Here is a 12,306-nt window from a genome sequence, read left to right as displayed (position 1 = left end):
ACCCTACTGCAGTAAGGCAGATGACAAGAACCAACTCCTGAAAATTGTCCTCTGACCTCTACCTGTGGATACACACATACACAATAGATAATCGAATAAAACAATAAATAAGTAAAAGTTTTAATGCACAAGTCAAGGATAGGTTATGGAAACATTATTGCTCCTTCTGATAGATTAACCCCAATTTAACCACAAGTAACAACAATCTCATGAAATTTGCATACATACATACACGTGTTCATGTGTCAATGAGTGCATTTGTTGATTTGTATGCATGTGTGCAGTGCTTAGAAGACAAATATCCAGACTCAGTCCTTAGGTGCCTTTTTATTTGAGACAGAGTCTCTCATTGGCTTGGAACTTCAAGTAAGTCAGGTTGGGTAGCCCATGAGCTTTCAGGCGTCTTCCTATTTCTACCTCCCATCTGTTTTCGCCTCCCATCTTGCCACCATGCCCAGCTTTTTTATAGGTTCTGGGATCTGAACTCAGGTGCTCATGCTAATGAGGCGCAAGCCCTTTACCAACTGAGCTATCTTCCCAGTGCAATCTTGCCACAGCATTAACTCTTTGGGTCTTGTTAAAATGTATGCAATATTTGAAAACTCATCTACTTAGCGTTTATATACTTAGCTTAATGTTTAGTATAGAAATTGTTGGCCTGGTACAGAGGACACATACTGGATTGTCAGAAAGTATAAGAATTACATGCAAATATAGAAACTTAAAGGTGCTCAAACAAACAAACAAAATGTTCAGAAGTCACCAGGAAGCCCTGCCCCCATTTCCATTGGGTCGTTAAACAAGCATGGGGGGAGGGGTTGCACCTGATGCTGTCATTCTGTGTTTCAAGGTCAGGAACTGGTTCAAGGGCATCAGGGAATGGAGTAGAAAAGAGGGTCTCTTTGCTGTCCTTGATTTTCCTACTCTTTGTTGCTCATTGGCATCTCTGCTTTGTCACAAGCAACTACTACCATTCGTATTCGAAAAGTCTCCTTTGCTGGTGGTAAGAACTTTTGGTTGTCCCCTTGCCTCTAGTTTTATACCCTTCCTTCTGCTGCTCACTGCTTCTTAGAAGAGATGGCAAATGCATTTTTGGGTTACAATGGTCCTACAGTATTAGATGATGAAAGTTTAGGGGCCTGAAACCCTTCTAGGCGCTGGCCAGCCCAAGCTTCTCTTCCCCTGATGAGTGTCTCCTGTCCCAGTCACTAGAGTCCCCAGAGTAGATGCTCTGCTCTGACTTGGAGGAGCAATACCTCTGCTATCTCAAAGTTGAACAATGACATCTCCAAGGATACCAGCTGCTCCTTCTCTCTTGCTTAGTTTCTCCTTCTTTATAACCTTTTTATTGGCACTCATTGACTTTTATTATTCAAAATGATACTCCAGCTATAACAGGTAGGTATCATTATAGTGTGTGGATGCGGAGCGTGCTTTAGACTCTATCAGCCATGAGTGGTCTTCATCCTAGATTGAGATTCAGCTACTTAACCCATTAGATCCATAATAATAGTCATATTTGCTATAGCACAGTAGTCTGATCTGGGTTTCCATAGTTTCCAAACAGATGATCCTTATTTGCATATTTCCCTGAGAGCTCATTTTCTTTGTTTCAGCTCTTCTTGGGAGCCCTTCACTTTACCTCAGGAGTCTGTCATAACATGGCTGTTCTACTGTCTTTCTGTTTGGTTTTCTCTGTCTCTGGAAGTTCCCATTAACATACTTATGCCATGTATATCTTAATAGCTCTTTATTTAAGCCTATTTCATAGAAAAGATCAGTTCCTAAGATTGAAAACAAACACAAGAAAACCATTGTCTTTCCTTCCCCTCAGCCCTCCTATTCCCTGACAAGCTCCACTAGGTATCATTATCATCCTCTTTTCTTCACCAGAGATTTCACTTTGCACTTCTATAAGTTAGAGCAAAAAGACTATAGACTTTACTTGACTTAGCCTCTGTAAAGGAAGGTGTGGGCCAGGCTTTTAGGGAGTGGCTGAGTAGGGCACTAGTGGAGGTGGAAGGTAGATGTTAGAAGGACTTGTAAATTCCCTATCTTCTAAGCTATCTGACAGAACAACCTGTCTAGACCTACTGGCTTAGGAAATTCAGGAGCCATGACTACTGATCCAGCTTCTCTCTCTTCACTAGAACATGAGAAAGACCGGCTGTGTAAGAGTGCTGACTACATGAACCTGCACTTCAAGGTGAAGTGGCTCCACAACGAATACGTGCGGGATCTGCCTGCCCTCCAGGGACAGGTGCCTGAGTACCCAGCGTGAGTGTGTGGGCAACAAAAAGGAGGGGACGGGTCAGTTCAGTAGGCCAGGCTCAGATTGCCTGTTGCAGGTACTGCTGTAGAAAGAGGAGAATTAATGCCCTACCTTCTGGAAGATTCCATCTGGAGGCATTATGTTGTATACCAATTAGCTCCAGCCCTAGTTTTCCTGTTCTAACTAACTACAGGTGGTTTGAGCAGTTTGTACTACAGTGGCTAGATGAGAATGAAGATGTGTCCCTGGAATTCCTGCGAGGGGCCCTGGAACGAGATAAAAAGGATGGGGTAAGTTGGGAACTTTGACTACACAGTGGTTCATCCATGTTTCAGCATTTAGTTATTGGCAAGAAGTTTTTGATTTCTGCTAGGCTAATCTGCCCAATCCTATAGAACCTTCAGGAAACCTGTGGAGAACACAGAGCCGCCTCTGCCAGGCCGAGCTCCTTTCATACCCTAAAGCTATGGATGGTTACTCTATGTGTGGTCTTCTTTAGTTCCAGCAGACATCAGAGCATGCACTCTTTTCCTGTTCTGTGGTGGATGTCTTCACGCAACTCAATCAGAGCTTTGAGATCATCCGGAAGTTGGAATGCCCAGACCCCAGCATCCTTGCCCACTACATGAGAAGGTTTGCTAAGGTAACGATGGGCCTCCTAGATCCTTGCCCCTTCACATCACTACACACAGTCACAAGCCTGAGTTCCACCCTCGTCTATGCTTGTCTTCTTGCAAAGCCTATTGCTCCCCCTTTGCCATGTCTAGTTGTCAGGTTGTCTGTCTCAGATTTGTTCTGCAATTGAGAGAGTTTTGCTCCTCTTAGTATTTGGGGGGTTTTCTTTGGTTTGGGATGTTTCGTATATTTGAGACCTGATCTTCTATATAGCCCTGACTGGTTTAGAACCCACAGCATAGCCCAGAGTGGCTTTGAACCTGCAGTAGTACTCCTCGCCTCTGCCTCCAGAGTGTTGGGATTATATATGTGCACTCCTGCAGCCAACTTGCTGATATTATTGTTCTAGGATGAGAAATGGTACTTCAGGCAAGATCCCTGTGAAGACATTAAGGATTCTCTCCTCTTTTCTTCTCTTTCCTCAGACCATTGGGAAAGTGCTGATGCAGTATGCAGACATATTGTCAAAGAGCTTCCCAGCTTACTGCACAAAGGAGAAACTGGTAGGCCCGGCACTGGGGCACTGAGAGGAAAGGAGTGGAGGACGTTGAATGTGCCTCAGCTGTTCCATGGCTCACTTCCATGCTTTGCTTGAGACTCATACCACAAGATAATGAGAAATTAGCTAGGAGTGCTTCTGAGCCTCCCATTTTTGTGCTTCTTCCTTCGCTAAGCATTTGCTTAGTCTTTTTCAATAAAAAAATTCAGATATTCAGAGTTATAAATAGAAATACCATGAGTATCTTTGTAACTATCACCTAACCAAAATTTAGGTAAAAATGTTTGCTACTAGTCTTTGTTCAAAGAGAATTGTCTGATTTGGCTCCAGATCTCAGTCTTTAGAGTGAGACCTATGCAATGGGAAGTCCCTGTGGCCTTGGAATAGCATGAAAGAGTGAGAGACCCTAAACTAATGGGTGTTGTGCTAAAAGGAGCTAAGACTGAAGAGATCCTGTCTGTCCCCAAAGCCTTGCATCCTGATGAACAACATGCAGCAACTGAGGGTCCAGCTGGAGAAAATGTTTGAGGCCATGGGAGGCAAAGAGGTAAGTCTTAGGGTCTGTGGTTACTGTACCTGCCTAGGTTGAGTTGCCTGGCCACAGAACTCTACCCTCTCTCAATTAAGTGTATGCTAGGTGTTTGGCTTTAGACTTAAGGTGGCTCCATTTGAGATAGGCATTGTTCTAGAAAGGAAAAGTAGCCACTGGAATATGATACCAACCCAGAGGAACAAGCATAGAGATAGGGCCCTAGGAGGGAGAACCAGGCATTTGGGATATGGGCCTAGGAAAGAGAATTAGCCATTGTGGTAAGAAGGAGAATTAGACTTGGGAGTAGAGGGTGGTCCTAGGAGGGAGGAGCAAACATTGAGTTATAGTCCTAGGAAAGAGGAGAAAGCTTTGGGATATGGTCCTGTGAGGGAAGAAGAGGTGTCGGGGTATGGCTCTAAGAGGGAAAGTGGTGGTATATGAAAAGGTGAAAGCCAGCAGTCTAACCTGGCTACTACATGAATATAGCTGGACTCTGAAGCTTCAGACAGTCTGAAGGAGCTACAGGTGAAACTGAATACAGTTCTGGATGAGCTCAGCATGGTGTTTGGAAACAGGTCAGTGACCCCCAAAATACACGGCCCTTAGACCCAGGTGAGGTTCCTGGCTACTCCCAGAGCTGCTAGCCATGCCCATGCAGCTGCAGATCTTCCTGTATTTCTGCCTATTGTCCCTCATGGAGATGCAACATAAAGAAATGAGTTTAAATTGCTGGTGTTGCTCCAGTGTTGGTGTGGGGGGCAGGGAGGGCTGCACTGTGAGCACATGTGTAGCTTCCAGGTGCGGATTGATGAATGTGTTCGACAAATGGCTGACATCCTGGGCCAAGTTCGGGGCACGGGAAATGCATCCCCCAACGCCAGGGCCTCAGTGGCTCAGGATGCAGATAGTGTACTGCGACCTCTTATGGATTTCCTGGATGGCAAGTGAGTATAGCACCCTGAGAGGAAAGTGAAGCTGAGGCCATCGGACAGAGGAGCCTCTGGGGGAGCAGGCATCCCAGACTTTCCCCTGGCCTCACCTATTGCCTGAATCTGTAGCCTCACGCTCTTTGCCACTGTGTGTGAGAAGACAGTTCTGAAGCGCGTCCTGAAGGAGCTCTGGCGGGTGGTGATGAACACCATGGAACGGGTGATCGTCCTGCCCCCGCTCACTGACCAGACAGTAAGAACACCACCCTTCCAGTTGCTCCCATTTTCTCTTTTCCCTCACTCCCCACTTCCTTTGCAGCCCCTCTTTTGACTGATCTCTTTCTGCCCAGGGCACCCAGCTGATCATAACTGCTGCCAAGGAGCTGAGCCAGCTTTCCAAACTCAAGGTTCTTGGGATGTGGGGTCCTCATGAGCTGCTGGGAGGATGCCTGGGGGCCTGGATTGGGAGCACAGAGCTATTACTGTGGGATGATTTGTGAACTGACTGGTGGGGGCACTGCATTTATGACTTTCTTGGGCTTTCCTGATACTGGTTTTTCTGGGGTTCCAGGACCACATGGTACGAGAGGAAACACGGAATCTCACTCCAAAGCAGTGTGCCGTCCTTGACCTGGCTTTGGACACCATCAAGGTAGAGACTTTCCCCTTTTCCAGACAGTCTCCCTCTGTACACTTGGCCTTGGCATCCCACCCTGCCAGACTAGCTATCTGCCTCTTAGCATTCCACATCCAGAGAACAAGGCCTAGACAGTGTCAGGGATACAGAGAGAAAAAGAAACGATCCCAAGTCAAATACCCAAGTCTGGTGCATGTGAACTGTGATTGAGGCATTTGGGGAAAGTATATCTGAGGTATCAAGTTCCCTAAGGTTCAGAGAGGTAAAAGATCACTTTTGGCTCTTCTCCCTATCTAAAGTGCTTCTATCTCATACCGGCCCAGCTAGACAGGCCCTTTCTTCAAACACCACCTCCAGGAAAATGTTCCTCCCCTCCCAAATGATGCTAAGGGACTATGGCCGACTCTGTAGGTACTTTGTCCTTACAGTCCTCTTCTGACTTCTCTGAGGACAGTTAGGGAGTTGCTTCTCTGTGAGAGGATGAAGCAGGTTCTCATTTATCTTTCAGCAATACTTCCATGCAGGAGGCAATGGTCTGAAGAAAACATTCCTGGAGAAGAGCCCAGACCTGCAGTCTCTACGTTATGCCCTGTCTCTGTACACACAGACTACAGACACTCTCATCAAGACATTTGTGCGCTCACAGACTGCCCAGGGTAAGGGCCTAAGGACTGACTGTATGTTCCCACCTCCCCTCCCATTTACAGTGCCTGTAGGGAATTAGTATTGTTTAGCCCTTGGAGAGGATCCAATTGCTCCTTAAAGCTTGAATTTCAACATTCAGTACTTAAATTCAGTACTTACTGAGGCACATGCCCATACCAGGCAGAAGAATGAGAGTCACAGGGGCTTTGAAAATGTGCCTGGTCTTTATTCCTTTTCCTGGACATTTCCTACCCAGTGCATATTTACTGGGCTCAGCTATACCCTATCTGGTAATGGGGAAGAAGTAAGAAAATCTGTGAGGAAGCCTTGACAGGGATTGCTTGGATACATACACATGAAGCCTTGTAGCTTTACTTGGTGTTCTGGAGAGAAAAAGCAAAGGGCTTCTCATACACTGCAGCATAGATGAAAAGAGAACCAAGGCAAATCATGGGCAGCTGAGGGGTGCACATAGCAGAGGCTCAAAAATGATGCTTATGCACCGGGACTAGACAACTGGATTGGTTTGTTTTGGGGGTGGGAACATATTTTTACTTGAGAATTTCCAGTCCCCAAATCTACTTCCTGCCACCAGCCAGGCATGTCCAGACTAAAGCACATCTGCAAAGAGAGGCTCATCCTGGAATTCTGACCTGATCCTGAAGCAGGGTCCTTCCAGGAAGCACCTGTAGGCATTCTTAAATGGAGTCCTCCAAGAAAATTTGGGTGGGTTACCTGGAGTATGAACCTAATAGCATAGCAAGCATGGGAGGCTTGAGTCTTCCCAAGCTGTGGATGTGGAGTGCAGAGTTGACTTGGAAGGGAGAAATCAAGTAGTTAAGAATGGAAGCAACTGGGCTGGAGAGATGGCTCAGAGGTTAAGAGCATTGCCTGCTCTTCCAAAGGTCCTGAGTTCAATTCCCAGCAACCACATGGTGGCTCACAACCATCTGTAATGGGGTCTGGTACCCTCTTCTGGCCTGCAGGCATATACGCAGACAGAATATTGTATGCGTAATAAATAAATATTTTTAAAAAAAAGAATGGAAGCAACTGAAGGTGAGAAAATGGAGGAATGGAGGGGTCATGCAGTGCTGCTCCATTTCTTACAGCTGTTCGCAGTCGAGGGTAGAGGAAAAGCAAGAAAAGCAGGCATGGGTATGGCTGAAGAGGGAAGGGGACCTTTTGCAGAGCTAAGGATGTGTAAGGCCTGTAATATCAGGGAGGTTCTGAGTTAATCCAGAAAGGCTTTTGGCAGCTGTGATACAGCTGGAGAACAGTGAAGCGCGGGCATACAGTGCTAGCAGGGCTGCACCACAGGGAGACTGCACCTTCCCTTGCCCCACTGATCTTAGATACTTTCCATGTTTTCTACTGTTCTGCTATGAAGTCTAATGTGGAACACTTAGACACTGACCTTGACTCTCAGACCTCTTTCTGTACCCTGTCCCAGTCTGAGCTTCCTCAGAATGTATTTGGACTCTCATGAATGTCTGTAACTCCTTGACCTCTAACAACTCTTCTTTCTTGTTCTGCTGCTGCTCACCTCTTGACTTGACTGTCATCCTCGCTCAGTGCATGATGGGAAAGGTATTAGGTTTACTGCTAATGAGGACATTCGTCCAGAAAAGGGTATGTTCTTTTACATTGTGCAGTCATGAATCAAAACATTGACTCACCCTGTGAACTACAGTGAAGTGTATGCTTGGGATGGCTGAACCAGCTGTCAAAAGTTCAGGAGCTCTATGCTGAACCTTTGACCTTGGCAATGTATTCATATAGTGTAACATGAGACGCCGGCTTGTTGGGGTATCTGTCCCGCCTGGTACCCCACAACCGGCATACCCCAAGGAAAATCACACAGAGGACTCCATAAGGTTATAAACTGATTGGCCCATTAGGTCAGGCTTCTTGTTAACTCTTATAACTTATATTACCCCATTATCCTTATCTATGTTAGCCACATGGGCTCAGTACCTTTCTCAGTGTGACAACTTACATGTTGCCTCTTCGGTGGTCTGCGCAGGAATAGCAGAGAAAATTTCTGCTTCCAGAATACTCCCAGTCTCTTTGCTCCACCCCTACTTCCTGTCTGGCTTTCACGCCTATACTGCCTGCCTGACCAATCAGCGTTTTATTAAAATATGATTGACAGAATACAGACAATTCTCCCACACCAATATAGCCCAGGAAGAACTTCTGTTCTTGACCTCTGTCTTGTCCTCCAAATTCCCCACCACTACACCTCAGGACAAAGGAGGGTTTTCTTTGAGGTACAGGGTAGTGACATGTTCTCAAAATCAGGTGGAGACCCTACTGAGACAAACCTACAGACTGACCCTATGCAGAGATTGTGACTAGAGAGTTGTTCTGTGGGTTTAAGTAGGATAGAGAAGACCTCCCAAGCAAGGGCACCCAGAAATCCTGAGAAAAGCATGAGGTTGCATCTCTTGGCTAGAGCAGTAAGAGATATCATAAGTCAGTGCACAATAACACATGCCTATAATCCGAGAAATCAAGAGGCTGAAGCATGAGGCTCTCAAATTCAAGTCCAGCCTGCACCATATAAGGAGTAAGAACAAGCGAAAAGCAGAGAGAAAGAGGGAAGAAGGGAGAGAGAATTCTCAGTGCATGTTTCAGTAACTTTCTCCCAAGATTCTGTCAGCTTATTTTGTGTTAGAGTACACATCCTCATTCTTTCTCTTCTGTTGTTTCTTCTCCCATTTGTTACTTCCCCATGACTACTGTGGGTGATATCTTCTTGCTTTAGGGAAGGGTGTAAGGTGGGAGCATTCTAAACTTATTTTATCTGGAACTAGTTCTCTATAGACAATCATCTGTCCTCAGGGGCTGGTGTGGATGACCCTGTGGGAGAAGTCTCCATTCAGGTGGACTTATTTACACATCCTGGCACTGGGGAGCATAAGGTGACAGTGAAAGGTGAGTGCTCTTGACTTGTAAGTTTGCCTTTTTCTTGTGATGACCTCACTCATCCTGTGAAAGCAGGGTCTGCTCATCCCAGTGCTCCAGCTCAGTCCTTCTCAGGGGGAACATGACCTGGGGTTCAAGAACTGGGATACTGGGGGGATCCCTCACAGATCTCCCTTGTTTGGGTAGTGGTAGCAGCCAATGACCTCAAGTGGCAGACAGCGGGTATGTTCCGGCCTTTTGTGGAAGTGACCATGGTTGGCCCACACCAAAGTGATAAGAAGAGGAAGTTCACAACCAAGTCTAAAAGCAACAACTGGACCCCCAAGTACAATGAGACATTCCACTTGTAAGTTACAGAGTTGGAAACCTACAGGTTCTGGAATGAGGGAGTGCTGGCTGGTAAGGGTGAAGAGACTGGGAATAGATCCATGGGTTGGATGTCAAACTTGAATGAATTCAGCAGAGAATGTTCATTTCTGGCTTTTTTTCCCTCTACCCTTTGCTCATAGCCTCCTGGGAAATGAAGAGGGTCCAGAGGCCTATGAGTTACAGATATGCGTGAAGGATTACTGCTTTGCCCGGGAGGATCGTGTGATAGGACTGGCAGTAATGCCTCTGAGGGATGTGGCAGCCAAGGGCAGCTGTGCCTGCTGGTGCCCACTGGGACGGAAGATCCACATGGATGAGACAGGCATGACCATTCTCCGGATTCTGTCTCAGAGGAGCAATGACGAGGTGGCTCGAGAGTTCGTGAAGCTCAAATCGGAGTCTCGTTCCACAGAGGAAGGGAGTTGAGCATCTTTGGTTTATGTGCCATCCAGACAACACCAACTGCACACATCAGTCAGGGAGAGTTAGCTGTGTAGCCAGTTTAGAGTTCTTGTAGTCAAAAGGCTGACTCTCCTCTCCCAGTTAAGGATGTTTAAGGAGAATCTTGGGGTAGTAAGACTGTGGCTTTTCAGAGAAAAGTCATGAAACCCAACCAGTAGGTCTGTGGTGCTAGAAGCTGGTCCGTGGAGCTACTTCCTGGAGAGATTTTTCTATAAATAGAGAGGGACAGACATTTCCAAGAATGTCAGCTATTCTTGGTGGTCAACTGTCCATTTCCACTTCCCACTTCTAGCCTTCTCTAAACCACACTTTGTCCAGTTAGATGCTTACATGCTCATCATTAGAAGATGTTTAGAAGGCCTACAGCTTGTTTCCTGGCTGACCTATTGATGTTCCTGAGCTCCAAGGTCCATACTGGAGATTAGCCAGAGCAGGAATGAACAGACTGGAATTCACTGTCCCTTGAACTGGACTGATTTGTGTGGATCCAGTGAGAACAAGGCTTGGGAATTGAACAAGATATCTTCTGCAAAGGAGTTGGCTGATTTGCTTAGCTCAGACTGTCACGAGTCAGAGAAGGTTCACACGGTGCTTTGGAGCCCTGAGCAGAATATTTCTTTGGAATCCAGGCACCAGGGGTCTTACACACACACATACACACACACACACACACACACACACACACACACACACACACACACACACACAGAATTCTTTTATGTAGAGACTTGAGGGCTAATAAGGATCCAAGGATATTTTCTTGAGTAGTCCCTGAACAAAGCCAAAAATCTTGGAGAAGTATCTAGAAAGAGCTGTCCTCACCTATGGCTACAACCTTCTTGCTGTCCTCCTTGAAGAAAACATCTCGTCTTTGGCCTTCCCTCTTCTCCTTGGGATCAGCGGTTGTTCCCCATGGATTGGTCAAGCATAAGAAAGGAGCTTGGACTCTCATTTCTCTGTATGAACTGGATGGAGAGGGTCCTCAGCACTGGTTGGAAGGTCAGGGACAAACTTTCAGAGGGTCAGAGGAGTTTCATGAACCCTTGCTCAGAGATGTGACTTGGTCCTTGGATTTCCTGTTACTAACTTACTGAAACTGCTGAGGACTCAACATTGTCCACACTACACTGGCCAACACATGAAACAAACCAAGCATTTGTGCTGTTTTTAATTATTATATGTGCCATTGTTACAGAAAATTATAGGCTAGACTGTAATAAATTATCTTATAGCAGCTTTTGGGGTCTGGAATTCTGTGAAGATGTGGAAAACCATAAAACTGACTGTCATATTTAATGATAGCTTTTGGATCAAAAGCCCCCTCCCTACCTACACTTATAGCCAAATGGTGGGACCTAAAGTGGTTCTGAATGAGGACTGAATCATTTTGGTCTTGACTGAGAACCAGTCTGATAACAGTCTTGTAACCTAGGACATCAGCTTTCTGCAAAAGGTCCAGAAAAGAAGATGACATGTGCCCTGGGAAGTAACCCATGCTTCCTCCTTCCTTGTCTAGGATAACTAGGACAGGCCACAGCTGTGAAACAGGTAGATATCTGCTGGGGAGAGATGCAGAACGTATCACAGGCCTGAGGTTGCTATGGACAGCCCAGATTAGGCTTGTCAGCTCTTTTCAAGGAAGATAAGCTGTGGTAACAAAACTAATGAGGCCTTCTGGAATCAGAGAAGATGACATGAGAAATGTAGGCCCCACATACTCCTTCAGACACCGCCTGCAACGAGAAACTAGCCCCATTTCCATTTCTTGCAAATAGATCCTCTCTATTCATTTGCCAAGGAGTTTTAAAGCTTCTTCCTTCTCCCCCACCCCACCACTAAAACAGCCACCTTCTGTCATTTCTGCATCAAAACTGCCCCCAGGGGCTGGGCAGAGAAGCTCACACTTTGAGCCCAACAACTGGGAGACAGAGAGGCATTTGGATCTCTGTGAATTTGAGGCCAGCCATGGCTACAGTTAGACCATGTCTAAAAATGAAATGTCCCCCATGAAGCTACTTTCTATTATCTGGTCCTGCTACCACTAGTTGTTAAGAGTCTTGATTGGTTTCATTTTCTCTACCAGTTAAAGAAATATTTATTAACCATAACAGACAGGTAGCTGTAGAGAAACCACAAACACAGCAAACAGGCAGACAGATACAGCAGGTAAGAAAACACTGTAACAGTAGGTACACACAAAGAAGGACCCTCTTTAAAGCAGAAGCTCAGCTTCTTGAGGCCTGGAAACCTGTAAAGTGTGTTTTACCTGTGCCCCACCTGGGTGCCTGGTGCCCACAGAGGTCAGAAGGCATCCAACCCTGGAACTGAAATCATGCATGTTTTGAGTCACTGTAA

The 12,306-nt window shown here is 46.0% G+C and overlaps 1 protein-coding gene and 1 long non-coding RNA gene across 6 annotated transcripts in view; one reads left to right on the top strand and one right to left on the bottom strand.

Annotated features, from left to right (window-relative positions):
- Unc13b (unc-13 homolog B) overlaps positions 1–11,185 on the top strand; it is a 204,638-nt gene extending 193,453 nt beyond the window's left edge. For 4 of the 5 annotated variants that reach the window (XM_048419904.3, XM_048419901.3, XM_048419903.3 and 1 more), the window contains 14 exons: positions 2,151–2,277; positions 2,466–2,562; positions 2,772–2,915; positions 3,373–3,450; positions 3,916–3,993; positions 4,465–4,553; positions 4,770–4,922; positions 5,037–5,160; positions 5,258–5,314; positions 5,479–5,559; positions 6,053–6,200; positions 9,037–9,129; positions 9,307–9,466; positions 9,630–11,185. In XM_048419904.3, the coding sequence (XP_048275861.1) occupies positions 2,151–2,277; positions 2,466–2,562; positions 2,772–2,915; positions 3,373–3,450; positions 3,916–3,993; positions 4,465–4,553; positions 4,770–4,922; positions 5,037–5,160; positions 5,258–5,314; positions 5,479–5,559; positions 6,053–6,200; positions 9,037–9,129; positions 9,307–9,466; positions 9,630–9,915 (1,715 nt within the window). In that variant the 3' untranslated portion in view covers positions 9,916–11,185. Of the gene's footprint in view, positions 1–2,150; positions 2,278–2,465; positions 2,563–2,771; positions 2,916–3,372; positions 3,451–3,915; positions 3,994–4,464; positions 4,554–4,769; positions 4,923–5,036; positions 5,161–5,257; positions 5,315–5,478; positions 5,560–6,052; positions 6,201–7,764; positions 7,822–9,036; positions 9,130–9,306; positions 9,467–9,629 lie in introns of all 5 variants that reach the window. The other variant, XM_048419902.3, reaches the window with a different exon arrangement.
- The window catches only part of LOC125390792 (uncharacterized), a 28,457-nt gene that overhangs the window by 15,668 nt on the left and 483 nt on the right, over positions 1–12,306 (bottom strand). The window lies entirely within an intron of this gene.

The sequence above is a fragment of the Myodes glareolus genome, chromosome 16 (genome assembly GCF_982192425.1).
Source record: "Myodes glareolus chromosome 16, mMyoGla1.1, whole genome shotgun sequence".
NCBI classification, from domain to species: Eukaryota; Metazoa; Chordata; class Mammalia; order Rodentia; family Cricetidae; genus Myodes; species Myodes glareolus.
This window is presented reverse-complemented; position numbering and strand designations above follow the sequence as displayed.